The following is a 27,727-nucleotide window of genomic DNA, read 5'->3' as shown; positions in this document are numbered from 1 at the left end:
AACTAGAAGGTGTGACACGTGAGGAGCACGTGAATCATCATCTTTCGTGTAGAGAGAGAGAATCATTACAGTGACAGTCACACATGGCATATTCTCGGACATCTTCCCTCTGATGACTCATTTAACCTCTGATAAGCCCCACACACGACCTTTCCTTCCATCTTTCTCCCGACTTCTGTAGAAAAAGAAAGAAAGGATCCGAATTGAATATTCCGGGTCTACGCTTTTGACCCGGTAATGATGAAATGGGTTTCGTGTCCGTGCTGGGGAACTAACGATGATGAAAACTCCGGCGAGGTTGCGGACAGAGATCCCGTCCTCCTCGTCTCTGGCATGGGAGGTTCGATTCTGCATTCTAAGAAGAAGAACTCCAAGTCTGAAATTCGCGTCTGGGTTCGGCTGTTTCTCGCTAACCTTGCCTTCAGACAGAACCTCTGGTCTCTCTACAATCCCAAAACAGGTAAGTGTCTCATAGATGGAACCCAAAGCTTTAGTTTTTATGTTTTTTTTTCAAAGTTGAGTCCTTTTTGAAAGAAAAAAAAAATTGTAAATCTTTTTTTCTTTGTGATTGCGTATTGCAAGTGGTTACTTACAAGCGGAGACAAAACAGTTACGGTGTTGGTTTTTTTTGTCTGTTTCTACTGTTTTTGTTCGAATGTAATGAGTCTTGTGCTATTGCATAATGCATTACGACATGTTTAGACTCACCCGTGACTATGAATTAAGCTATGAAGCAGATGTGTAATCTTGAATAGTCTTTTGCAGGTTATACAGAACCGTTGGATGAAGATATTGAAATTTCGGTCCCTGATGATGACCATGGACTCTATGCAATTGACATTCTAGATCCATCCTGGGTAAAATATGATGATACCTTTTTTTCTTTTCTGTCTACTCTCTTTCTTGAATTTAGTTTGTTAATTTTTCTGGAACTGTTAGCGTTACTTATACTTGTATCTTGCAAACCTGAGAGTTAGTTCGTTTTTCCTGTTATGTTTGATATTGTACAACTTTTGATTTTTCAGTTTGTGAAGCTTTGTCACTTGACGGAGGTGTATCACTTTCACGATATGATAGAAATGCTGGTTGGGTGTGGTTACAAGAAAGGGACTACATTATTTGGATACGGTTACGATTTCAGACAAAGCAATAGGTCAGATTTGCAGTTATTATTACCAGAAATTGTAGTTTTACTAGATTCTTCAGCTGTTTTTTTGCTTTATTTTATTCTTGCAGGATCGATCAACTGATGCTCGGTCTCAAAAAGAAGCTGGAAACTGCATATAAAACTTCAGGGGAGAGAAAAGTCACTATCATCTCACACTCAATGGGAGGAGTAATGATTTCATGTTTCATGTTTCTCTATCCCGAGGTAACTATAATGATCTTCTTCCACATATTACCACATCCAAGCAAGATTAATAACTGTTTTAACCATTGACAGGTTTTCTCCAAGTATGTTGGTAAATGGATCACAATTGCAACACCTTTCCAAGGTTTATTACAAATTATCTCTTTGGGAAAGCTGTCCATAGCTACTTTCACTGGGAATGACATTGGATTTGGTTTAACAGGAGCTCCAGGGTGCATCAATGATTCACTCTTGACTGGTGTGCAATTTGTGGAAGGCTTAGAAAGCTTCTTTTTCGTATCGAGATGGACCATGCACCAGCTGGTAATAAATTCTCTGGAACTCTTGTTCTCTCTGATTGATGAATGTGTTTTTTAAGAACTTTTGGTTTTTAGTTGGTAGAGTGCCCATCTATCTACGAGATGATGGCAAATCCAGATTTTAAGTGGAAGAAACAACCAGAGATTCGAGTTTGGCGTAAGAAATCTGAAAAGGACAACGACGAGACTTCTGTGGAGCTGGAATCATTTGGATTGATGGAGAGTATTGATCTATTCAACGATGCATTGAAGAATAACGAGGTACACATTAAGCTTTTGTTTTTTTTTTATTTTCATTGGCTTGAGATGTTATTCTCATCTTTTACTATGTATTTGTAGCTAAGCTATGGTGGGAATAAAATAGCTTTACCCTTTAACTTTTCTATCCTCGAATGGGCGAGTAAGACGAGAGAGATTCTCAACAAAGTACAGCTTCCTGATGGAGTTTCCTTCTATAACATTTATGGAGTGGCACAGGATACTCCCTTTGATGTTTGGTATGCATTCATTACCTACCACTCTTGTGCCTCTATGGCATTAAGCTGTTTACCGGTTGATTCCAACTGTTTTGCAATCTAAGAAAGCACACAAAACTGTTTTTTGTTTTTGTTTCTGTTGCAGTTATGGCACAGAGACTTCTCCCATTGGGGACTTGTCTGAGATATGTCAAACCATGGTGAGTGAAATGAGTCTTCTTGAGAAGAATGCTTTGAGCCCTTTTAAAATCTAAGTTCTAAACCGTCTTTTGCTTTGTCATATCTGATCTAATAAAAAGTATTTATCTGGTTGCAGCCTGAGTATACATATGTAGATGGAGATGGAACTGTACCAGCTGAATCAGCAGCAGTAAGCTACTTACTCTCTTTTGTTCGTTCATCCTCACTTCTCTGTCTGGACCTTTCACCACATTTCTATTTTTATTCACAGGCTGCTCAGTTTAAATCAGTTGCGAGTGTAGGAGTCTCCGGAACCCATAGAGGACTCCTCCATGATAAAAGAGTGTTTGAGCTCATCCAGCAATGGCTAGGAGTTGAGCCTAAGAAAGCTAAACGAAAGCACTCAAGGACTCACAAAGTTGCTGATTCTGGTTAAATTCCAAAACCTGTAATGAACAAGATAAAACGAAGGAACTCCTTGTGATGTAATTTTTTAAAAATTATTATATGCTATTGTAAACTGTGTGACATGTATGTGCCATGTAATTGCTAGTAGTACAAAGCAGCAACCTTTGGGTTTGTTATTAATAAAGAACTAATAAAAATGTAGACTTTTCTTTTCTGGAAAAAGCTTTTGTAAATACAATTCGAGAGATTCCGATTCCATCTAGAGAGGTGATGGAAGAAGCGAACGGCGACGACGATGAGCTTCGAAAGAACACAACTTTACAGCGGAGGAGTTCGATTCTTCTTCTTCTTCTTCTTGTGTTAATCTCCTTGAGCACGACGACGAGGGTCTCTGCTTCTATAGACGAATCTGGAAGAAGAGTGATCGAAGCGAGAAGCGGACAAGACTTGGTTTGGGTGGTTCAGCTATCAGATCTCCATTTCAGTGTTCATCATCCCGAGAGAGCTATCGATTTCAGAAACATAGTCGGTCCTGCTCTCTCTCTCATCAACCCTTCTCTCGTCCTAATCACCGGCGACCTCACAGGTTTATAACCTATAATTTATGACTTTTTTCGAATCTAGTGTTGTTTCATTACAAGACATTGCTATGTCGGAAAAACTTGTCTCTTTGTCTGAATATGTTCCTTCGTTTGGTTATATTAGATGGGAAGAGTAAAGACATGTTAACAATGAAGCAAGACGAAGAAGAGTGGTTAGAGTACGAGAGCGTGATGCAAGACGTTATCAAGACAAGTGGGTTGAATAAAACCTTGTTCTATGATCTTAGGGGTAACCACGACAACTTTGGTGTCCCCTCTGTTAATTCATCTGTTGATTTCTTCTCAAAGTATAGCATCAATGGGAAGGTAGCAAGGAAAGATAATATCAACACCATCACTCTCGAGGTTGGTGTTAGTCTATATGTTTAACATCTTTGAATCATTTAGCTGCTAATAGTTACGTGTGTGTTTTTGTTATTATAACAGACTAGTGAACGTAAACATCTCTTCGTTGGTGTTGACACCACAATGAGTATTGGACTACGCGGCCCAACAAACCTCTTCGGGCACCCAACCGATGAGCTTCTAACCTCGCTCGACTCACAGTTATCGCAATGGGATGACGACAAGCCGACAAAGCCTGTGACTAAGATCTCATTCGGACATTTCCCGTTATCCTTCTCAGCTCTAACACATTCCAAAAAGAGCCTTAGGGACGTGTTCTTGAAGCACTCCGTCTCCGCTTACCTCTGCGGACACCTACACTCGAGGTTCGGGAAGAACCTCAAGAGACTCCACCGCTCGGGCGGCGTCAGTCTATCGGATAACGACTTGTTCCAGCTGAACATGAGGCGGAGCGGCGGAGATGAAAGTGCTACGAACTGTTCCTTCGGAGCCTCCCCGGATGCGGAGTTCTGGGAGTGGGAGATGGGTGACTGGAGAAAGAACAGAGCGGTCCGGATCGTGGCTATCGATAGAGGTCATGTCTCGTACCTCGATCTTGACTTCAAGTCGTCAGATTCACACAAGACCATCGTGTTACCGACTTTTCCATTAGATTCACGTTTCATGTCGACGTCGTTAGCACGCCACAGATACGAGTGTCAGCACATGATCTCTTCCTCCTACGACGCGATAAGAGCCATTGTGTTTTCTCAATCTCTGGTTGTTGATGTTGTCGCTAGAGTCTATGACTCAACTCCTGGATTCAACAATCTAGTCATGGAAGCTCCTATGAGAAAACATGGTTCCACTTCTGGAGCATCTTTTTATTCACTCCCGTGGAACTATAGAGCCTTTGAAGATTCTTTACCTGATAGGTATTGGCTTCAGATAGAAGTGACTGACATCAAAGGAAGATCGACTTTATCGGAGCTGCGTCCGTTTTCAATCAACGGTCTGAGCTCTAGAGTGTCGTGGACGTGGAACGAGTTTCGTGTAATGGGCTGCCAATGGGCCGCGTTGTACTTCCCTATTCTATGGTCTGTGATAAGCTGTTTGCTTCTTGCTTTCTTTATTCCGAAGTGCATCATCGTTGTTTTCAAGAAGCAGTACACTCTCAAGAAGTTCGTCGCCAAGAAAGGACTGTTCACGCTTGTGCTGTGGATTCTCCAAGACCTTTGTAGACTCCCTGTGGTTTGGTTCGGTTACGTGGCGTATTTATTTTATCTCATATTCTTCCCTTGGTTCTCCGGTGAAGTGTTTACTGACTCCGGAAAGAGAACGTACATGACTATTATGGGATGGGTGGTCACGACCGGAGAGAGGAAACATGAGTACGTCGGAGAGCCTGATGTGATGGTTCTGGTGATTCCACATCTGGTTTTTGTTGTCATCCCGAGTTTGTTGATTGTGTGTTGTTTTGTTGCTGAGAGAGAACTCTACAAAGAGCATATTAGAGCTGTATCTGGTAAGAAGGAGGATGACCATAATGACCGGGGAAGGAAGAAGAGATGGCAGCGCCGGTCTATGTTGTTCTCTAAGAGGAGATTGGTTCGGAAGTCGCTCTTGCTGGCTTCATTGGCTCTGTACTGGAAGCATTTCAAGGTAATATAATTGAAAAACTCTTGCATGTTCTTGTTCATTCGTATTCACTTTGTGAAGTATTTTCTTGTTTTTGGTTATTTTGACAGAATTGCTGGAGTCTAGCTAGAGCTTATGAGATGAATGTGGTTCATTTTCCAGGTTACAGTCTTGTGGTTCCTTTGTTGCTACTTTATGTTATCTTCAAAACTCATAAAGCTCCATGAGAGAACAACAAAAAAACTCTTTGACAGTTTTTATCATTTATATCTTCTTATTTAAAAAAGAGCAACTAATTGTTTTGTTTAGCATCCAAAATCTTTTTTGTTTTTTATGTTCCAATATCCATATAAATATTTGGAATTGTCTCTAACCTTAGCTATAAACCTATAACTGCTAAATACAATTTTACTCTTTTCGTTTTAAAATGATCCCAAGTTTTTAAAAAATATATATATTTGACATTTTAATGCATCTTTTGTTACGTATTAATGATAAAATAATCATAAATTAATTATAGGAAAATTGCATCATATAACAAAAAAAAAACAAATTAAGAAAATAACCAAAATTCTTTTCTTTATTTTCTCTTTCTATCTCTCTAAAAATTTAATTTTGTTTTTTTTCCCACCAATTCTCTCATTATTATAAATGTAAAAAAAAATAATGAATTGATTTAGTTTTAACTAGTATTGTGCCCATGCTATGCATGGGAATATTTTTGTTCACAAATAAAAGCAAATTTAATTAGGACTAATTTACTAAATAACTATAAATAATAATTAAATTAAATTTTAGCTAAAATTATATGTATTATTTAACTCTGATTTATATGCATGTATATATATAGTTATAAACACACTTATCATTATTAACCACAAACATCTATATATACTATATTAAAAGGGATATATGAGCTCCTCTCATGCTGTCCACGTAGGATTATTAATTCCAGCCAATCACATATCTTCATCTCTCCACATCACCACCACGATTGTGTAAAGTCGTCCACCACCATCGAAGCTATTTAACAGCTTCAACCCCATTATATCATCCACACTCTTCGTCTCCCCAAACTCCACCTATATAAACTCCCCCGAATCCCAAATCTCCTCTGCTAGAGCTTCGGCAAAATCTAGCACCAAAGCTCCGACTAGATCAACCACCGGTTCAATGGATAAGAAAAAAAGGGGTCGCTATGACGGATCACATTAGCGCGTGGCTCCATCTACAGCCCCAAATCATGCACAAAGCGGGATCCTCATAGTGCTGGATCTGTCATTTTCGGCGAAAAGGTATGGCCTGATATTCTAAATCCTGAATTTCATAAATTTTTTTTCTATCATTAAACCTATTCTACACCTGAACATGAATCTGTGATACAAGGTGAAGTTCAGAACCATGTAAGCCGGAATAAACGTTTTCTGAATCGGGGATCTTAACCTTTTTAACCTCTTATCTCAAAATAATATAACACTTTCAGGGTCCTTTCCGAGCTTCAAGAACATAGTTTAGTGATTGAGTTCTCGAGACTTTCAGGTTCCATTCATCCAAAAGTTCAAGCGAGTTGTGTTCTAATAGATATATCTATGGTAAGGGTTAGGTTTGTTGCTGAACACAATTAATTATGCAAATAGTATAATAATTCACGGAATATCAAGTAGACGATTATGTGGCGATTTGATTTAAATTATTTTACTTTTTTTGGTTGTTAGTATTTTCTTAATAAGTTAGTGTTTGTCTCTATTGGGATGCAGATAAGAATCGATATTCGAGAGTTACGGAAGTCAGAAGCACACGCAGAGATCAAAGCGCTAAGGTTGTCCGAGAGACAAATAGATACAGGTTTTGAAGAGATTTGTTATTTGTGGTTATGTTCGTTTAGTATTTATCAAATTCTTCTCTTTCGGAAGGTGGGAAACTTAAATCAAGGCCAAAAAACATGCTATGCAGATTCGGCCCACTGGAGTATTATTTCCGAGGGGTTGCTCTCTTTTTATTGCAGCTGAAATCAATGACAGAGAAATCAATACCAGAGTTCTTTAAATTTAGTTCTGTATGGAAACCATCTGAGCGTGGCGATGACATTGAGATACTGATTAATGAGGAAAGAAAATAGTACTTGAGAAGAATCAGACTCAGCTTGGTTCTTGGTAGGAGCCACCAGATCTGTTATTCGCATCTTCGTATTCCTTTTTTAATGGCTACCAGATTAGTTTACACAATTTTCAATATGTATCTGTTTCATTATTTAGGTAGAAGAGGAGTCTTTGATGGTGTCATGGAAGTTCTGCATCAGCATTGAAAGCGTAAAGAGAGGTTGCATTTGTTTGAAAACTTCGAAGCATACTGTGATTTAAGGAGGAACCTATAAGGTAAGGTCGAATTAAGGATGAATATGGAGTGATGTCGACAACTTACTTTTAACAAGAATTTTGTTAAATACACTAACGTTCAAATATTATAATTCAGGTGGGGAGAACTTCAAACATCTTTCACCAAAACTGATGGCACAGAAACTTTTGAGGAAAAGAACAGCGTTACAAAGGTCTGTTTCTGCGAGTAGGTGTCAGTACAATGAATGGAAAAATCTTTCTTATCATTAATTTGACTGAGAGAATACTTTTACAAACCCCCTTGAATGGATCGTTACTCAGTTATGTTGTTGCAGTCACTAAAGTTCTTTGCTTACAGGAGAAAGTGCCATTGAATATGTGAAGGACTTTGGTAGATCATCAAGACTCTTTTTGAGTTAATTTGGTGCAAGTGGGAGCTGTAACAAAATTAAGTTCTTTGGCGGGATCACATTATTTTTTATTGACTGTGGTATTATAGGAATTACTCCAATGAGAAGCTTGGCAAGTGCTTTGGGTCGCCTAGATCTACGTTGAAGTGTGACTGGAGCAGCACAATAGCTGCAACATCGAGGACGATAATGACACGGGAGTATAGCATAACTTTATACAAACTATTTTTGAACTCTGTTTTTGCATACATTTTTTAAATAATGATTTGTGAAGTTGAGGTACTCTCCTTCCTAACATGTGGTGTGTTTTCGTAGTTTATAAGTTGGATTTTAGTTTTTAATACATAAAAGACTATAATGTTTGCTATTGTGATCAACACCTTTTTACAATACTCTGTTTGTATCTTTTTTTATTAGTCATCTTCCTGTTCTTTTTTTCTTTTTGGTAAAATGATAAAAAAAAGACTGTAGCTAAAATTAATCTTTTTGTTCTTGATCATTCACGTTATCTTCAAAGTCAATAGCCTCCGTGAATTATTCAACTACTCTACCAAAACTCTTACCTTTTCAACATGTGTTTCATGATGGAAAATCAAACATCTATTTTACAATATATATACAAAGAAAAGTTGGAATAGCATAATTAAATAATGTGTTCATTTAAATAAACTTTATCAAACAAGTAATAAAAGAAGAATATAAGCTTTAGATAGAGTGTCTACGTATGCGAAAATAATCGGCCAATGAGAAGCTATATTTTTGACATGTCACCTCCTCTTTTTGTTTTTGCAAAATGAATAATCGAAAATATTTTTTTAGTGAAATATATTATTTATATAAATATAAATATATTTTTTTATTTACATAATAGGTTGTATAGAAATATTTTGTGTAAATAATATCATAATTTATAAAATACTAAAATAAATTAACAAACAAGTAATAAAAAGAAAATATAAGCCTTAGATAGAGTGTCCGTGTAGGCGAAAATAATCGGCCAATGAGAAACTATATTTTTGCAATGTCACCTCCTCTATTTATTTTTACAAAATGATCCTTTAACTTTTTACTCAAACAATTATAACCAAAAATATTTTTTTAGTAAAATATATTATTTATATAAATATAATTATATTTTTTATTTACATAATAGTTTGTAAAAAAATATTTAGTGTAAATAAAATTATAATTTTATAAAATACTAAAATAAATTTTGCTGGTTTTCAACTTTCACAAATAAAAAATATTATTTGTAAACTTAAAAAAGAATATATCAAAAATATTATTTTTTAGGAGAGAAAATAGAAAAATACATCAGAGACAAATCCATCTCTATAATGAAATTTCTCTTTTTTAGAGAAAAAAATAGAGGAATACATTGGAGATGGTCTAAGCCATGGGCAACGTAAATGATCGACATTGAGATTTCAGCTTTTCTGATTTTTACTATTATAATGTTTCAATATAATTTGAATATTCTCTTTGTTTTATAATATAATGGTTTAAAAGTATTTTTTGTTTCACTATATAAATTGTTTTTATATTTCAATGTAACTTTATATTTATTGGATATTGTGTGGCCAATTAAATTATGTAAATTATTGTGTAATTGATTAAATTTATATATTAAATAACAGTTTTCTAAAGTAATAACTTTTAATATTAGAGATTTTAATTAAAATTGATTACATTTTGAAACAGATAAAGTAATCTATAAATTCACTCCAATGTTTTTAAACCCGAACCAGACATTGAACCGGACGACTTACCGGGTCGCTGGGTCACTGGGTCGACTACGGGTAAACCGCAGGTTAATAAATGAATTAGTTTTATTTTATAATAATTTATTAGCTATAAAAAAATAATATAAAAAACTAAAGTTTAATATTTTCTAAATGTTTTTTAAAACATAAAATAATAGTTTGGATATGTATATACTTTATGTTTAAAAAGTATTTAACAAATAATTAACTTTAGTTTTTATTTTTTTATTTTCATTTGACATGCAAAATATAAAAAAACAGTTTAGACTATTTAAAATTTTTTGTAACAAAATAAGAGTTATGACATCTAAAAAAATTAAGATATAAAACTCACAAATATTTAAATATCTAATTTGAATAATAAATTAACTTCAAATTCAATATAAACTAAGAGTAAAAGATCATTGTAATAAATTGTCAATAACAGAAATAAACTAACACCAAATCACATCAACTAATTTTGGTTTTCTCTATCATTGTTCACTTCATTTTTTTAGGTGGCATAGTGAAAAATCTTCATCAAAATCTAAAAATTACCAATATAAAATTTAAAAGGGAAAACCTAACCTTTTTTTTGTCGGCACCTAACTTTTTAATTGAAAACTTGGAATATAAAACATAATCTAAAAACTAAAAAAGGAGTAAAAGTTATTTATTGGTTCAACCGGCGGTTCAACCGATATCGGATCCTGGGGTTTAATGGGTTTTTGCGGACTTTTACGGGTTTTTGCGGATTTTTAAATATTGGGTTTTTTATAAAACTCAAACCGGATTTTTTCTGGATCACCGCGTTTACCGGGTCTACCGCGGATCCGGGTCGGGTTTCAAAACACTGACTAACTCTATATAGATATAATGACAAAATTGTAAAGTGGTCTCACCTTGAATTTCTCTCATTCTGTAAATTCCTAATTGGGAGGAGATAATAAACATCTAATTTTATGTTACTCTCGGTATATTAGAAATGGTCGAACCATAAACCAATTAATGATGTTGTAAGGAAGACAAAAAAGGTATTTCGAGTTATCACAAATATAGAATCAGTTGACAACAACTTAATTATGTCGAGCGTAGAACAACATAGAAGAGTTTTCATACCTTCTAATATTATAATATCTCACTATATTAGTGGCTAAATCAGTTTTTTCTAGCAGAAATACTCACTCTATTCTTGGAGTTTAAACTTTTCTATCTGATTGTATTTGTAGTTTGATCCCAAAAAAAAACGGTCGAACTGTACATTATAATTGGAGAAAGAAAACAAACAAAAATCAACCGAAGACTTTTAAGGTATATGAAACAAAAATGGAAATATCAATTCTCTGCAATTAAAGAACAATGCAATAAAAGTGTAAAAATACAAAATAAAACAAAAAAATATACACAGAAAGAAAGATTTAGTAAAAGAAAATCATAATATAATTTCCATAATTGATAGTGATCAGTTACACTAAAAAGTCTAAATTTACAACATACACAGTTTTATTTATATCTTTAAACCTATTATCTAATTAAAATGATTCTAAAAAAAGTGCGAGCATGAAGAGTTAAAAAATATACTATAAAATATAATACATAACTTTAAAAGTATATTATCACTGATTACTAAAAAATCATGTTAGTAGTAATAAAAATGAATTGACAACACATTTATTAAAACCATAGAACGACACGCAACAAGGTGTTATAAAATATACAAACTAGAAATTAAATATGCTCAACGCAAACACACATAAAAATGAGACATCATATTTGGATATATTTAAATAAATAATTTTAAATATATTATATTCTTGATAATTTTAAAATTACTTAAAAAGAAACTAAATTATTAAAAAAAATAATATACCAAATAAAACTAAAGCAATATTTTGTAACGTCAAAATAATAAATGAATAAAAAATATAGTATGTTAATAAAATAGATTTTAGATTTTAAAGACTTCTAATTCATGTAATATTACAAAATTCAAAATTTGTTTATTAAAATTAATATTTTACCATTAGATATATTAAAATAATATTTTAGATCGATATTCAATTGTCTGTTTTCAACTATTACACGCAAAAAAATATTATCAAGTACGCTTTTTTAAGGAGGTTTTATATTTTAAGTAGGTTATTGGAGTACTTTTTCTTTTCGTGAATTTATTCGAGATGAGATTCCGATCTTTTAAAGTAAGATAATTTGTGTTCTATACATAATTATATTTTTTTTACATAACTCAAAAATCTTGGACTTGATTCTTCATATTTTATTAGTTAATTGTGTTATATATGATAGAAATATTTACTTTAAACTAAAAATATAAAAAATTAAATTTATAAATTAGTTATATATAATTTAATATAGAAAATTTCACATACAAATAAAAATGATAAATCTAACAAATATAAATATATTATCCGCGCGTAGCGCGGAGAAAGAATCTAGTACTATATAAAATGAAGTTAGATTTGTTTAGAGATTTTTACATCAGTCTTGATTAGCTTGTTTGATATAAATATTAGTTTGAAGCTTTCCTGTTTAACTTCTTAAAGATTTTTTCGCTTTCAATAATTTTTCTAATCTTTGACTTGCAATTTATGTTTCTTTGGCTTACTGCATTTAGTAATTCATTAAGTATCTCCATTTACAAACAAAACTAATATTCTAAATCTAATGAAAACAATAAAACAGCATGTCACAGAGAGTAGCTAATCTTTATCGCTTAATGTATGCTACTATATCTTTTAAAATCTATATGACATAAATGATAAGCTCACAGCAGACATAACTAAGCCATGGAAACAGAGCAAATATGGTAAAAATTATACGTATAACTGGATAGTTATACATTATAGTGAAGAACACTAACAAAACAAAGAGAAATATTCTATGAGATAACAAATACCTAGTATTTTGCTACTAAAGAAATTCAATCTTTAGCTGTTCAAAGAAAAACATGTGTCCGTGCAAATAGAAACTCCACATAGACAGTAAAATGAGAAAAGAAAAATTAATTAATCAAAAAGCATCAAGCATAGCATAATCAGTCACCTCGTTGATTTATTCAAGAGTTGCAAAAATTCATAGTGTTATAAAACACTTCCCTAAATTTAAACCTTGAGCATTATGATTATGAGTTCAAGCATTATGATTATGGCAAGAGAGAATCTGAGAATATAATAGGAAAACCTTGTTAAACTATGGATCATGAAAGGTAGCAGTACCAGTCTTGGAGAAGCCAGCAATGGTACTCCACATCATGGGTCTCGAAAACCATTCCCAAGATCCGACCAACTCAAACCACATAATACATAATTGCAACCCGCATTTCAGTGATATGACACAAAACTTAAAGGGAAATGTTATGTTTTGATCTCGTCTTCTTCTGCTCCTAAAGAAGTAGCATATGGCTCTCATATTTTGTTTTAATCGAATGGGAGTTGTTTAGTTGCTCTGCTGTTTGCTCATTGAATATTTATAGGAGTATGAAAAATAACGGAGCCTTGATAAAGTGAAGATCATGGATAGTGTCAGTGTAGTGGGTTTCGAGAAACCGTATACGGTTGCTTTTTTCATTTTCTAAACTATTATTTGTTTTAACTAATTTAGCTTAAATTTGGTAAATATTAATGACATGTCAAATTTTGATTAGTAGAGTGACTTGTGCTTTAGTATATAAGAGATTGACTAAAAATAGTTAATTACAGTTTTAATTGGGCCTTGGTAAACTTTAGGTTGGGCCTTGGTAAAGCTTTCAAGGTACGACTCAATAAAAGTGGCGTCATAATAATGACGCCAGCGAAAAGATATTTTCACTGTCAGATCATTCACAGTAATAATTTCCCGATATATCTCATCTTCCTCGTTACCGAGAGAGAGAGAGTCAAAAACATTCACACTCTTCTTCAAACCATTTTCAAAATTTTGTTTTTTTTTCTCCTCGAGAACGGCGGAATATTCATTTCTGATTTTTAATTTATAAATACTCAAAAGCAATCAATAGCTTAATCGTTCGATCATCGTGAAAAAAACCCTTCCTCCTTCTTATTCTTCTTCAGTAAGCTTCCTCTCGATCCTTCTTCTCGCTGGTATGTCACTTTCGATTGCTAGTTTTCCATATTTTTTGTCGTTTTGTGTATTTTACTGGAAAGTAACGAATAGTTGATTTGATGATTTACGTTTCTGTTAAGCTTTCTCTTTTTTTTTTTGCTTTTTTGCTATTTTGTCTTGTATATAAATTGATTTCTCCTCTCTCTTTGCTTTTTAATCATATTGTTTTAGATGACGATTGTTGATATGGAGAGTGAGAGCGCCGATCAAGTCTCTCCTCTACCGTTTGCGAGAAGGTAGTGATGATCCTTATTGTTAGGAGTGTTAACTCTTTTTTTTCTCTGATGTTTTTTTTTTTTTTTTTGAAAATGCAGTTATCAAGTGGAGGCGCTAGAGAAAGCTATGAAGCGGAACACGATTGTTTACTTGGAGACTGGCTCTGGCAAGACTCTTATCGCCATCATGCTTCTTCGTAGCTACGCTTACCTTTTCCGCAAGCCTTCCCCTTGCTTCAGCGTCTTCTTGGTTCCTCAAGTTGTTCTCGTCACTCAAGTATGGAGCTTTCCTTCTATCTATAGCTCTTATAGTATATATTGAATGTGACTGTCTGTTGGTTTTAATCACATAAGCTCAACTTGATGGTAGTACACATTTAATTAATGTTATGTAGAATTGGTTCATGATTGAAGTTGTAGGCATTGTGCACGCTCATTGCTGAGAATGCACCAAGTTTTAGAGACATTAGTGTTAGTTTCTTCGGTAATGGTGTACTGATTGATGTTTTATACTTTGTTCTTGTTGTGTGTTTACGCAGCAAGCTGAAGCGCTGAAGAGGCATACGGATCTTAAAGTGGGCATGTATTGGGGATCCATGGGGGTTGACTTTTGGGATGCTCCTACTTGGAAACAAGAAGTCGATAAATATGAGGTTTTATTTCCGTATTTTTGACTGATTAAATATATACTTTCTTTCTTTTTTCTGGTCTGGAGTGTTTAGTATATTACTTATTAGCTTCACTACTCGCCATTTCATGTCTCTGCGGTTCAACACTTATACTAAGCTTCATCTCAATCTAAGCTTTTATGCTCTGTATCTATACAAGCTGTCTCTGACATATAAACTTGTGTGTTACGCCAAATGTTACTTCTACTGTTTGGAGATTTTAGTTGTTCACTCTATTTTTTCGTTTCTCTCGCAAATGCAGGTTCTTGTGATGACACCTGCCATTTTGCTCAGTGCATTAAGACACAGTTTTCTGTCGTTGAACATGATCAAAGTTCTAATATTTGATGAATGTCATCATGCTCGGGGTAATCACGCGTATGCTTGTATCTTGAAGGTGAGCATAATATATACTCTTAGTAGTTAAACTCAGACCTGAATGATGTGTCATTGAAATATCATTTTATAAGCTATCTTTTGCACTTTTGACAATCTAGCCCTTTTTCGTGGCAGGAGTTTTATCACAAGGAATTAAAGTCTGCAACTTCTCTCGTTCCTAGAATATTTGGGATGACTGCATCCCCTGTGAAAACAAAGGGTATAAAATTTTAAAGCATTTCTCATTCTATCCTGATTGGGTTTGTTTTTCCACGTTTCGTTATATTCTTTCTTTCTTCTCTCACCACCTCAGGTGAAAACTTGGATAGCTACTGGAAAAAGATTCATGAACTCGAATCTCTAATGAATTCAAAGGTTGCTCTTTTCTCACTGATAATGATAACTTTCTTGTGTATTCAATCATACTCACTAACTTTTCTGATTCCATTAAGGTCTATACATGTGCAAACGAGTCTGTGCTGGCTCAGTTTGTCCCCTTTTCTACTCCGAGTTTCAAGTACTACACGTACGTGGAAATACCAAGCTCTGCACGCGCAGGCATAATAGCGGAACTTGAAAAGCTAGCCAAAGAGGTATATATATTCTAAAGCCTGAAGTTCAGTGAGATTGGTTTATATTTTTTTTACATCTTCACATTAATGATGACAATGTTATTATTACAATTCAGCATCTCTTAGCCCTTGCGACACTGGATCTCAAATCCTCCACTGTTAATTCTATAAAGAAGAGACTGTCAAAGATATGTTCATCTATAACTTATTGTTTGGATGAACTTGGAATTTTGATGGCGCTGAAGGTATTTTTTTTGTTTTAATCAATGTTTCAAGGTTTTGGGTTAAAAAGAAAACTAATAGAGTTGTCTTTTTTTCCCACAACAGGCTGCTCAGTCATTCTCAGTGAGTCAGAACGACTTTGTCTTGTGGGGTCAGCTAGGGGAGTTTAGCGAAACCTCTATAAAAAATTTCTGTAGGGATGCTTCACAGGCCATTTTAGCTTACATACCTGATGGTACATTTCTGCTAGATCATTTTGATATAACTGCAGATTTATTCTTTTTTCTCTTTACCTGTGATCTTTTTTGGTTCTTCCTGCACATATAGGTCCTTACTGGAGTGTTGCTAACATAGAAAGAAATTTGGAGGCAGGTCTCGTAACATCAAAAATAGTCTGCCTTGTTGAATCTCTTCTTGGTTATAGGTCTGGATTGCATGCACACTTTACACAATAGACCGATACACATCGTTTCAAATCTAATCCTCTGAATATAATTAATACAGCTCCTTGGAGAAAATACGGTGCATCATATTTGTGGAACGGGTGATTGCAGCTATGGTTTTGGAATCCTTTTTGAATGAAATTCTTCCAACCTATAATAGCTGGAAAACTAAGTACGTTGCAGGAAACAACTCTGGCCTGCAAAGTCAAACCCGGAAGAAGCAGAATGAAACTGTGGAGGACTTTCGAAAAGGCTTGGTATGGTCAAATTCCTTTGAACTGTTGGAGTCAGTCTGCTTCTAGCAATTTTTTTTTAAATTCTGAGTAATCTCTTTTTGTTCGTAGGTAAACATCATCGTCTCAACATCTATCCTAGAGGAAGGTCTAGATGTTCAAAGTTGCAATCTGGTTGTCGGATTTGACCCTGCATCCAACATTTGCAGTTTCATACAATCTCAAGGGCGTGCTAGAATGCCTAACTCAGATTATTTGATGATGGTGGAAAGGTCTGTTGATATCTGGTTTCGCCTCCATAGATCTTATGATTTGATTGTGTAAACATTAGCTCCATGCTCAACAAAAATTAATTTCTTTCTCTTTATCTTTGCCACTTGCAGAGGAGATATGGACACACAATCTCGGTTAAAGAAATATATTTCTGGTGCGAAAAGAATGCGTGAAGATTCTTTGAGCCATTCTCTTGTTCCCTGTAAACCTCTTCCAGATGATTCATCCGGGGAGGTCTACCGTGTCAACAGCACAGGGGCTATTGTAACTCTTAGCTCAAGCGTCAGCTTAATATATTTCTACTGCTCAAGGCTTCCCTCAGATGAGTTAGTCTAATACTTAAGCATCTTTATCAGTTAGTTTTTTGTTTATTCGAACTTTGTTCTTTATATTTTCTCTGATTTCTGTTTTTTTTTAAATTGGAAAAGATACTTCAAACCAACTCCTAGATTTGATATAGACAAGGATCAGGGGATTTGCACCCTTTACCTTCCTAAGAGCTGTCAAGTCAAAGAAGTTAGTGCTCAAGGGAATGGAAATTTGTTAAAACAAACTGCCTGTCTTAAAGCTTGCATTCAGCTGCACCAAGCTGGTGCTCTGACTGATCATCTTGTCCCTGACATGGTTTTGAAGGAAACCGTCCAACTAAAACTCGGTAATTTTGCTGCGTCTTCATTTTTAGACTTTGTACTGTGTGATAAACCACTCATCTACGAGGTTTGAGTTTGCAGGGAAAATCCACTATGACACTGAACAGCCAAGTTACTTCCCTCCAGAGCTAGTCTCCCAGTTTTCAGCACTATCGCAGACAACATACCACTTCTACTCAATAAGGATGAAGTCAGAATTTCCAGGAAATCTTCATTTTAAGGATGTCTTGCTGGGAACCAGGGTTAAGCTTGAAGATGACATTGGGAACACATGCTTTCGGTTAGAAGATCATCTTGGCACAATAGCTGTGACATTGAGTTATGTGGGAGGGTTTGACCTTACACAAGATGAGGTATTTTGCTCGTTTTCTATATCAATTATATCTCATTTGTATCTCAGTTAAAATCAGACTCTGTTTTCTTTTTGTGTTCAGGTCCTTTTGTGTAGAAGGTTTCAGATAACTCTTTTTAGAGTTCTTTTGGATCATAGTGTGGAAAATTTGTTGGCGGCGTTGGATGGGTTGCATCTCAGAGACGGTCCAGCGCTTGATTATCTACTAGTTCCATCCACTCATGAGCAAAAAGCATCTCTTATTGATTGGGAGGTGATAAGATCCGTGAACTTTACTAGTCATAAACCTTGGGAAAGGCATGTGGATTGTTCTGCCAAGGATGCTTCTTGCATTCTACATACAAAAGACGGGTTGTTTTGCACCTGTGTCTTACAAAATGCGTTGGTCTACACACCACATAATGGATACGTCTACTGCACCAGAGGTATTCTCAGCAATTTAAACGCAAATTCTGTATTGACGATGAGAAATTCTGGCGATGTGACCTACATGGAGTACTATGAGAAACGGTACATATATTATACATATAAAGTTTAGACAACTATGAGGATGGAGTGGATATTAAAGTGTGTAGTTTTGTTGCAGGCATGAGGTTCAATTAAATTTTGTGGATGAACCTCTTTTGAATGGGAGACACATTTTCACGCTGCATAACAACCTTCACATGACCAGGAAGAAGGAGAAAGGTTCTTAATCTTTAACCTCATTATGAGTTCTTATTGGATTCCTTATTCCTTAAAAAAAATTCTTTTCATTTTGCTGCAGAGCATGACAGGGAGTATGTTGAACTACCTCCTGAACTATGTCATGTCATATTGGCTCCAATATCAGTGGATATGATCTATTCATATAAATTCATGCCATCTGTTATGCAACGCGTTGAATCTTTGCTTATAGCATTGAACCTTAAGAAGAACATCCCAAAAGTCAATATTCCAACCATCAAGGTACAACTTTATAACATTTTGTTTAATTTGTCATGCATGGCATTTTCATTTTCACTTTTTTTTTAACTCACTTGATGATTACAGGTTCTGGAAGCTATCACAACGAAGAAGTGCCAAGACCAGTTCCACTTGGAATCACTAGAAACACTTGGCGACTCTTTTCTGAAATATGCTGTTTGTCAGCATCTATTCCAAGAATATCATACTCATCACGAGGGTCTTCTCAGCTCAATAAAAGATGGAATGATTTCGAATGTCACGCTCTGCAAATTTGGATGTGACAAGAAACTTCAGGTATACATTCCTTAGTAGTAATCTAAAACGGCTCCATCACCTCTGGATCTAGAGAAATGTTTATCGAACTCTATATTCTTTGATTACAGGGATTTATACGAAATGAGTGTTTTGAACCTAAAGGGTGGATGGTTCCTGGCCAATCATCTGCAGCTTATGCTCTTGTGAATGATTATCTATCCGAATCTAGAAACATGTACATTGCTAGGAGGATGAATTTGAAACGCAAGAGTGTGGCTGATGTTGTGGAAGCACTAATTGGTGCATATCTTAGCGAGGGAGGTGAGCTAGCAGCGTTAACGTTCATGAACTGGGTTGGTATAAAAGTCGATTTCACAACTACGATGATCCAAAGAGAGCCATCAATACAAGCTGAGAAGCTTGTGAATGTAAGATATATGGAGTCTCTGTTGAACTATAAGTTTAAGGATAAGTCTCTTCTAGTCGAGGCATTGACTCATGGCTCATACATGATTCCTGAAATTCCAAGATGCTATCAGGTTCAGTCGTTTTTCTCCATGAAGCCAATTCATATAATCTCTCTTGGTGTTTTAGTTAATTTACTAATTTGACTCTGCTGCAGAGGTTGGAGTTCCTCGGCGACTCTGTGTTGGATTATCTCATAACTAAGCATTTGTACGGCGAGTATCCTAATCTTTCGCCTGGTCTACTGACCGACATGCGCTCTGCTTCTGTGAACAATGAATGTTATGCTCAAGTAGCGGTGAAATCAAACCTGCACAAACACGTTCTCCATGCCTCTCATGATCTCCACAAGCACATCTCCAGAACAGTCAGTGAGTTTGAACGGTTGTCGTCTGTGCAATCCAGTTTTGGATGGGAATCCGAAATCGCTTTCCCAAAGGTAAACACACTTTCTTAAAAATTTCTCTATACTCTTGAACACAAGGCCTTACTGTCATGGATTGTCAGGTTCTTGGAGATGTGATAGAGTCTTTAGCTGGTGCGATACATGTTGACTCGGGTTACAACAAGGAAGTAGTGTTTGCGAGTATAAAACCGCTTTTGGGATGTATGATAACTCCAGAGACTGTGAAGCTGCATCCTGTGAGAGAGTTGACAGAACTTTGCCAGAAAGCTCAGTTCGAGTTGAGTAAAGCTAAAGGCTTCGAGAATGGTGAAGCTTTCTTCACGGTAGAGGTGGAAGCTAAGGAAATGAGTTTTGCGCATACAGCAAGGGCCTCTGATAAGAAGATGGCTAAGAAGTTGGCTTACAAAGAAGTCTTGAATTCACTTAAGAAGAGCCTTGACTCCTAAATTTCTCATTATTGTGGAATCGAATAAAACTCTATTAGACTTAAAGATCTTTCAGATGATTAATATTTTGTTTTGGTTTTTTTTTGGAAAAATTAACATTTTGGTTAATTTTTGCATTTATGATATCAAATTTTATTTTTATTCTTAATGTAATCGTATCAAATAGATTGCAGACGATTTAAAAGAAAAAGATTCAAAATTTCTTGTTATAATTTCTTAATATAATCCTCACAACTAGAGAATTAATTCTTGCTTTATAGTTCACTAAATATTGTCTCATAGAATCATTACAAACACAATTGGTCTCTAAAGCATCTTGCTACTTGGTTTAAAAAAAAAGCTCTGTTAATCAAACAAGAACAAGACAAAACTGTATAAACCAAAAAAAGAACATAACAATATGCAAAGAGTGGGAAAAAAAAACAGCCTAAAGTGGCTTAAGGTGAATCAAGCCAAGAGCCAAAAGTTCTTGTGACGTTTGGTAGTGATCAAGTAACCACCAAGCTTACGGTTCTTTGGTTTAACAGCAATGGTCATACATGAAGCCTTCTCTAGGCAATACTTGAGAACTCCAGCTCGGCTACGCCGTTTCTTCCATCCCCAACGCTTCACTAGTCTCCAAACCGGCGGTTTCTTCTCTTCTCCAACCACTAAGAGAGTCACTTGTTGTTCTTTAGCTTCTTCCACTATCTTCTCTCCTTTCTCTTTCTCTTTTCCTTCTAGTCTCCTTATCTCTACCTCTATCTGTTATTGTATATACACATGATCACATTTTAGCGTTTTGAAACGCTCCAAACGCTTTTGTAAGAATGTAGACTCACCCCTGGTCGCTTTGTTTGGCAGAGTTTCTTTAGAGTGTGGACGAGTTCATCGGTCTTCACTTCACGTTTCCGGTTCTTCTTTTTTCCTTTATTACAAGTTCAAGATCTTTAGAAAGCCAAATAATATTAAAGATCCAGACATTTTACTCTATAGTACTAAGTGCGTTTTTACTGCCGATATTACATAACTAAAAAAAGATCCAAACGTTTTTGATAATGCATTTAAAATTGAAAATAGAAATAACCTTTTCTAAAGGGTTTGGAGAAATATAAGAGGAAAAGATAGTCGTGTGATTGTAATGTGTGCTTCAAAGCCCATTCAAGAGCACCAGTTGAAGCAACCACTTTATCCACCACCACCATCACTCTATTCCCTGCCTCAGTGATCTCCTCCTTTGCTGCTTCCACCGCTTCCACTTCTATTATCTCTTCTTCACGTTCAGTTTTGCCACCGCTTACAACGCTTTTTCCATCATCATCTTGTTCCTCTTCTTCTATTTCTATTTCTCCTTCTCCTTCTACACCTTCCTCCTCTTCAAATTCTTCATACTCGCTACTACTGTCACCATCGTTTTCCTCTTCTCTAACGCCATTGTCTCCTCCAAGAAACTCGATTCTTTGGTCCCTCTCTATGGAACGAGAACCAGGTTTGAAACTGGATGTTGATGAACGGATCCTTACATGTCTTAAACTCAACTTTACTGATTTCTTGAGCGATCTAGCCATCTTTTCTTCTAAGAATCTTGATTGTAACAACCATACATTGATCTTGACTATTATTATTGTCCGCATAAAAACATACGTGCAAGAAAACAAAACAGCAAGAGAGTTCCTAGGACGTGCGTACCACTAAAATATATTAGTCCGAAGCTAAGGACAGAACACATGCGTTGTAAGGTAACTTTGTAATGAAACATTTTTGGCCGTTCATAATTTAGTGTTTGTATTATAATGTTTTATGTAGAAATTTATGGTCATAATTATTTTTGAACTTTTAATTTATATATATTTTATATAGTTTATAGACGTATCTATAAATTTTTATTTTGCCGTTTCCGGATTTTTCCGTCTCGGTGCAAGTGTGCAGAATAGCTTTTTATTGGATTTTCAAGAACTGAATAATGCAATACATGATTACATTACTTCTCAATACTTAGATCTCTCAGAAGCGAGTTCTAGCTTCTATTGCAACTTGTTTCTCCACATTTTCTTCCAGAAATTACCGATAAGTTTCGAATCACGTTCCACACTCTTCAGACAGCGAGCTAGAGCGATACCATCCTTCTTCTTCCCGTCCTTACTCACGTGTGCAACCATTGCAAAACAGTAAGTAGCAGGCATCAAAGCAGTCAAATCAGCCAAAACCTCACTTGACATCACAATCTTCTCTTCACATCCATAGAACCTATACAAGTCTGAGTACCTAAATTTACATAGATCATATCGTCAAAAACACATATAGCTAATATGGAAATATGTTACATGTAGATAATCATATAGTAATATTAACATCTTAGCCAAAAAAAATGAATTTAAACATCTTAGACAAAAAAATGAATATTAATATGTTAGCCAAAAAAATAATCAGTGTACCTTGGAGGAGCTTCCTTAATGGCAATCTCTTGTGTCTTCAAACGAGAAAGATTAGCACTAAACATTTCCAACACATCTCTGGCTGCTGGTAGATTCTCCCACTCTCTAGCAGCTTCAAGTATCACTATTATCCTCTGAATAGGAGGTGGAGTTGGAAGATTGAAACGTAGAACTAGAGAAGGCATTATAAGCTGATGCTTATACATAACCTTTGCAAGCCAATATGTTTGTGCAATACCAAAAGGATGTGGAGCAATACGTAGAAGACACTCCTTGTGTTTGGTAATGATCACATTAGATGTATCAGGAGTCTTGAGTGTTTCCAAGTAAGAGTTACCAATGCGACCCATGTACTCGTCTCCTCTAACATAAGTCTTGTCCTTGCTCAAGTGTAGTAACCCAAAGACCGCCAAGATGTTAAGACATAGGTTCTCAAGAACCTCTTCGTAGCTCTGTTGAAACGCTAGAACATCGGCTTCCTCATCGGTAGAAGGCAACTTAGTTGTACAAACTGCTTCTGTCTTAAAGGCGCTTCCTAAGGCAGGATAGATCCCAACGCCTAACCCATAAGCACGAACCCAAGCTCCAAGAGGATAATCCCCAACAGAGCCAAGGTTAAGAGCAGCAATCATATGAAGAGTATATGGCTTCAGCTTGATACGTAAACGAGCTGAAGAAACATTATCAACGTTACTGCACCATGCAGAATCGGTGACAGTGGCATTCTCAGTAAGGAGATAACCAAAGTCTCGAATGTCGCAGTTAAACTGTAAGACTTTGCTTAGGTTACCAAACATTTCATCTGAATCTTCTTCCATAGTCTCCCACGTAGGTCTCTTGGAAGAAGGTGTCATCATTTCAAGACCGTCGACTACTTCACGGATCTTCTGAACAGTGGTCGTGTGTATAGTCTTCACGAGTGACTCTATCTCGGTGTAGGGCATTGAGGCGACCTTCCAGAACCTGGAGTAGAGAGTGGGGCGTGTGTGGCAGAGTGTCGGGATCGTTGTAGTCCATGACATTCCCAGTGCAGCTGGGATCTTCAGTTTCTGATGCTCTGGTAGGTATTCAACTGAAACGCCCTGTTCTGGGAGATGAAGATTCCTGGACGTAATAGACAGACCCGAGATTGCCTCCATGCAAGAGATATAACCATCACAAAATGCGTCAATATTTGGTATTACATATGAACTTCCTTCGTTTCTTGACTCGGCCATTGTTGAGAGAGTATAAAAGTTTAACGTCAATGTTTTGTGAATGAGGAGAGAACCATTCGTAGTAGTGTTATTTATAGAGAGAGACATCGACACAGAGCGTTTCGAGCCGTTAGTAACAGGCAAAAATGTCAAAACTAGGGTTTCTCAAAGTATGGTTCCAAGGCCTAGTTACATTTAATGTAAAGTCTTAAAATTAAACTACTACCAGCTTCCAATGATACATCGAAGCTTTTCAAGACGAGTTTTATTGCCTTCCCAAGAGATGTTTTCTCATTTTGTATATAACGGATACTTCGTAGTTAATATAGGCGTGGAGAAAATTACTCTCGAACACACACATGCACATTGTTCTAGAAAAAAAACTTTGCTTTTTCGTTCATATGAAAAGAACCAACGCAGATTTATCTTTCCCCATAATTCATTAACTACATGGGATTAACGGGAAGAAAAGAGAAATCACATCCCACAACAGATTAACATTTTTATGAAAAAGTTCAAAAAAAGTGATGAAGAAGAAAAATAAAACATTTTAGCAAAGTGGATCATTTGTTGCATTAGGTCAAGAGTTCTTTATATTAGCTTGTTTGTAAACTTGTAAAGTTACAGAATATGTGGACACAGATAAAGTTTTGTATTTGTTCATTTGAAATCAAATGAAAATTTTATCCATAAGATTTTTAAGTAAAGTATAGTTTCGTATTCTTAATTTACCAATGATTCCACAATCCACAAATTAACCCCAAATAAAACATTTACATAAGGGAAACAAAACCTATATCTGGACTAATATTGTCTCGTTCTGTTACATTAATACCACAAAAAAAAGAGGCACTTCAGTAAATAAAATAAATAAATAATAGATCGGGTTGTTGTAATATTACAACGACACGTTTTCTTCGACAATTGTCTCCAACTCTGGCTTCTTAGATTTGGAAACAGAGATCCTATGCATAAACTCCACCGCCGAGAAATCTTCTATATCTTCAAGATTCAGTTTCGTTCCCTTAACCAACCTCGCGTCTTCATCTTCCTCCTCCTCTGGAGACACTTTCCTATTGTCACAGCTTCTCAAACGTTTCTTGCCGGCCATGAAGATCCGAGCCATGTCGGATGCATTGGCTGCAGAAGCCACACGCGTCATGGGGAACGCGACGTATACATGGCAGCCTCCAACGTCTAGGTCGTCGTCGGCTGCGAGAGGGATGAGTTTACGACCTATTTTTAAGGACTTTGCGTCAACGAGAAAATGGCTTGGCATCTCCATCATGAGCTCGGCTGCTTTTGTTGGTACGTTGATGTCACGCACTCCACCGTCCGGGAGAATCACTTTAGCCGCCGGTGATGATGATGATGATAAATTAGAGGAAGTCGTTTTGCTTAGAGCGCATGAAACGTAGTTGCCCATAGTTGAGTGTTTTGTTGATCAAGAGATCGGGAGATTATGTGTGTAAGATCCAATATTTTGATTTTGAGAGGATCGAAGAAGACAACGGAAGCTTATATATAAAATCTAAAGATATGAGAATGATTTTAATAATTGCATACATTATTAAAAGAATATATATGAAGATTAGTATGAATTATAAGGTGAAGATGGGACAGGTTTGACATTAGATAATTGAATCCGCGTCTTCATTACATAAAACATATTATATGTTATATTTTAGCCATATTTTCAGAAATCTAAGCCTATGTTTACTCCGCGTAAAAAGCTAACCAAGTCTTATCAATTCAATTACAAGTAATAATTGGTTATAATGTTATGATAGCACACAAATTCAACATAATATTGATTGAAGTATCTTGATAAGTTTATGAAACAGATTAATACTAGTATTTAGTTGGGACGTATCCTAAATACTACAACGGTTTGATACTCTCAAGTTTCAAGGAACTGGAATGTATGTTATGCAACTTTTAAAAGAGTTTTTATTTTCTTTGACATATTGTACAAAGAGTGTTTAAAGCATAATAATTTGAATGATAAAAATGCAATAGTCAAAAGGCTATACATTTAAAAAGGTTAGGGGAAATACAAATAATGCGCTGAGTCAACGTAGCTACCATATTTTATACATTGCGCGAACTGCGGAAGAGACGGCCACAAACTAGCACTCAAGGCCAAAAGTCATAAAAATAGCACTAAAGGGGTGAGGTTTAGGGTTTAGGATTTAAGGTTTATAGTTTAGGTTTTAGGGTTTAGAGTTGAGAACTGAGGTTTTGGGGATAAGATTTCAAATTTTGAAAAATAAAAAAAATTAAATTTAAAAAAAAATAAAATACTATTTTGGTCATTTTAGTTTTTGAGTGCTATTTTTGTGATATAAACTTAGAAATATGTTATTTTTGAGATTTGCCCTTACAGAAATGTATGTCAACAGGAAATTATAAGTTTTTTACAAAAAAAAACATGAAATTATTAGAGGCTCAAAGTGTGGAAGGAAGGTCGCGAATCTTATTGTATTGCTTACTTCCAGTTGCTATTCCAAATTTTATAATCATACGATATGATAAGATAATACTAGTTTATACTAATAACAATCAATGATTTTTTTTTTTTTGCCATCAATAACAATCAATGATTATAAGTTAATTAATGTAAAAGAAACTACACAACGCGTGGGACGGACGGTCAGTTCCAACTTCCACGAACCTCCGTACTTTCGGTTTGATGATTTATTGAGAAACCTTTGACTTCGAGGACGCGACGTTTCCATTATCCACGATGAACGTCAAGGCCTAACCTTTTGCTTGTAACTAATTAACACTCTTATTTCTGATGTGATTGTCAAATTCAAACTTCAATGAAAATCGGATATTATATGGACGATCGTTATACTGAATTGATTGATAATCTGAATTCTTACAAAAAAGTTGAAAACACGTAAAATGTAAACCGTATAGTGAGATTCATTTCGTTTTCTATATAGTTGTTGTGACATTATGGTTTACATAATCATATTGTGTATGTTACTGTTGTTCAATTTCTAGAAACGACTGTAACAGTTAATATTATTAACTAATGTAATCAAGTTCAAACAACCAATTACTAAACGCTAGAATCATACCTAAAATATCTCTTTGATAGGTTAGTGTATAACCAAAAGATCATCACTGTAGCGCGGGCCCCACGACACGTGGCGGCCCGCGGTTGGTCCGGTTATAAATTTTTTTTTTTTTTTTTTTTTTAAAAACAAAAATCAAACAGAAAAAAAATAATAATAAAAAAATGCTTTGTGAACCTCTTCCAAGGGGTTCACTAATGCTGATGCTCTAAGATTGTGTATTCCTTTTCTCTCCTATACATACAGAAGCCTAAAGGATAAAACACATTTTATAAGGCTTCACTATAGACCCAAGCATCAAAACCACTATCACTCACATTTGTTTGATTAGCAATATACACTATGCCATCGTAATTAAGCCCAATGAATATTTAAACAACTTATAATTAATTAACTGTCGGCCCACGACTTCTGATTATCAGTTTTTCTTTCTGATATTTCATTTCCCCCGGCCATGAAATGTTTTTTCTTGTAAAAAACGTTGCTTTCATAGGTTGGTATCTAGTTCCATCGAACAATAAATAATGAGTAAATAAAAGCTTATAAAAGAATACAAGTTGAAGAATATAATTGCCTTTGCTAAAAGTTGACAAAGAATA

General features: G+C 35.3%; 6 protein-coding genes and 1 long non-coding RNA gene across 9 annotated transcripts; 4 read left to right on the top strand and 3 right to left on the bottom strand.

Annotated features, from left to right (window-relative positions):
- LOC103855151 (phospholipase A(1) LCAT3) lies at window positions 1-2,947 on the top strand. Its single transcript, XM_009132107.3, has 11 exons — window positions 1-460; window positions 766-857; window positions 1,026-1,153; window positions 1,237-1,372; window positions 1,445-1,496; window positions 1,575-1,675; window positions 1,747-1,932; window positions 2,011-2,168; window positions 2,293-2,347; window positions 2,464-2,517; window positions 2,599-2,947. Exons 1-11 carry the CDS (start codon window positions 238-240, stop codon window positions 2,761-2,763), a joined length of 1,350 nt encoding a protein of 449 aa, XP_009130355.1. The 5' UTR covers window positions 1-237; the 3' UTR covers window positions 2,764-2,947.
- DCL2 (putative metallophosphoesterase At3g03305) lies at window positions 2,945-5,633 on the top strand. The gene is made up of 4 exons (XM_009132108.3): window positions 2,945-3,321; window positions 3,441-3,682; window positions 3,764-5,323; window positions 5,410-5,633. Exons 1-4 carry the CDS (start codon window positions 3,006-3,008, stop codon window positions 5,524-5,526), a joined length of 2,235 nt encoding a protein of 744 aa, XP_009130356.1. The 5' UTR covers window positions 2,945-3,005; the 3' UTR covers window positions 5,527-5,633.
- On the top strand, window positions 5,137-20,616 carry LOC103855153 (endoribonuclease Dicer homolog 2). 3 transcript variants are annotated; one of them, XM_009132110.3, is made up of 24 exons: window positions 5,137-5,323; window positions 5,410-5,461; window positions 14,078-14,142; window positions 14,221-14,398; window positions 14,661-14,774; window positions 15,052-15,186; window positions 15,303-15,387; window positions 15,481-15,542; window positions 15,620-15,760; window positions 15,856-15,984; window positions 16,067-16,196; window positions 16,289-16,385; window positions 16,466-16,661; window positions 16,749-16,909; window positions 17,021-17,236; window positions 17,339-17,565; window positions 17,642-17,913; window positions 17,995-18,422; window positions 18,499-18,599; window positions 18,679-18,860; window positions 18,945-19,154; window positions 19,244-19,654; window positions 19,738-20,019; window positions 20,088-20,616. In XM_009132110.3, the coding sequence occupies exons 2-24, from the start codon at window positions 5,444-5,446 to the stop codon at window positions 20,430-20,432; spliced, it is 4,185 nt and encodes a 1,394-aa protein (XP_009130358.2). In that variant the 5' UTR covers window positions 5,137-5,323; window positions 5,410-5,443; the 3' UTR covers window positions 20,433-20,616. The 3 variants fall into 3 exon arrangements, with proteins under 3 accessions (XP_009130358.2, XP_033148192.1, XP_033148193.1); XM_033292301.1 differs by lacking the exons at window positions 5,137-5,323; window positions 5,410-5,461 and adding exons at window positions 13,563-13,811; window positions 13,865-13,884 and having other exon boundaries at window positions 20,088-20,432; XM_033292302.1 differs by lacking the exons at window positions 5,137-5,323; window positions 5,410-5,461 and adding an exon at window positions 13,873-13,890 and having other exon boundaries at window positions 14,077-14,142; window positions 20,088-20,432.
- On the top strand, window positions 6,601-8,480 carry LOC108870899. Its single transcript, XR_004458423.1, has 5 exons — window positions 6,601-6,891; window positions 7,057-7,144; window positions 7,253-7,452; window positions 7,555-7,674; window positions 7,772-8,480. It is a non-coding gene; the product is annotated as an uncharacterized LOC108870899 (long non-coding RNA).
- On the bottom strand, window positions 20,509-22,097 carry LOC103855366 (ABC transporter F family member 4). Its single transcript, XM_009132344.3, has 3 exons — window positions 21,499-22,097; window positions 21,254-21,339; window positions 20,509-21,176 (listed from the first exon to the last, which is right to left on the bottom strand). Exons 1-3 carry the CDS (start codon window positions 22,043-22,045, stop codon window positions 20,880-20,882), a joined length of 930 nt encoding a protein of 309 aa, XP_009130592.2. The 5' UTR covers window positions 22,046-22,097; the 3' UTR covers window positions 20,509-20,879.
- Window positions 22,098-22,375: 278 nt separating this feature from the next.
- Window positions 22,376-24,500, bottom strand: LOC103855150. The gene is made up of 2 exons (XM_009132106.3): window positions 22,847-24,500; window positions 22,376-22,676 (listed from the first exon to the last, which is right to left on the bottom strand). Exons 1-2 carry the CDS (start codon window positions 24,148-24,150, stop codon window positions 22,436-22,438), a joined length of 1,545 nt encoding a protein of 514 aa, XP_009130354.2. The 5' UTR covers window positions 24,151-24,500; the 3' UTR covers window positions 22,376-22,435.
- Window positions 24,501-24,737: 237 nt separating this feature from the next.
- On the bottom strand, window positions 24,738-26,678 carry LOC103855148. Its single transcript, XM_009132105.3, has one exon. It carries the CDS (start codon window positions 25,466-25,468, stop codon window positions 24,941-24,943), a length of 528 nt encoding a protein of 175 aa, XP_009130353.1. The 5' UTR covers window positions 25,469-26,678; the 3' UTR covers window positions 24,738-24,940.
- Window positions 26,679-27,727: the final 1,049 nt, after the last annotated feature.

This window comes from Brassica rapa, chromosome A05, assembly GCF_000309985.2.
Source record: "Brassica rapa cultivar Chiifu-401-42 chromosome A05, CAAS_Brap_v3.01, whole genome shotgun sequence".
Classification (NCBI taxonomy): domain Eukaryota; kingdom Viridiplantae; phylum Streptophyta; class Magnoliopsida; order Brassicales; family Brassicaceae; genus Brassica; species Brassica rapa.
This window is presented reverse-complemented; position numbering and strand designations above follow the sequence as displayed.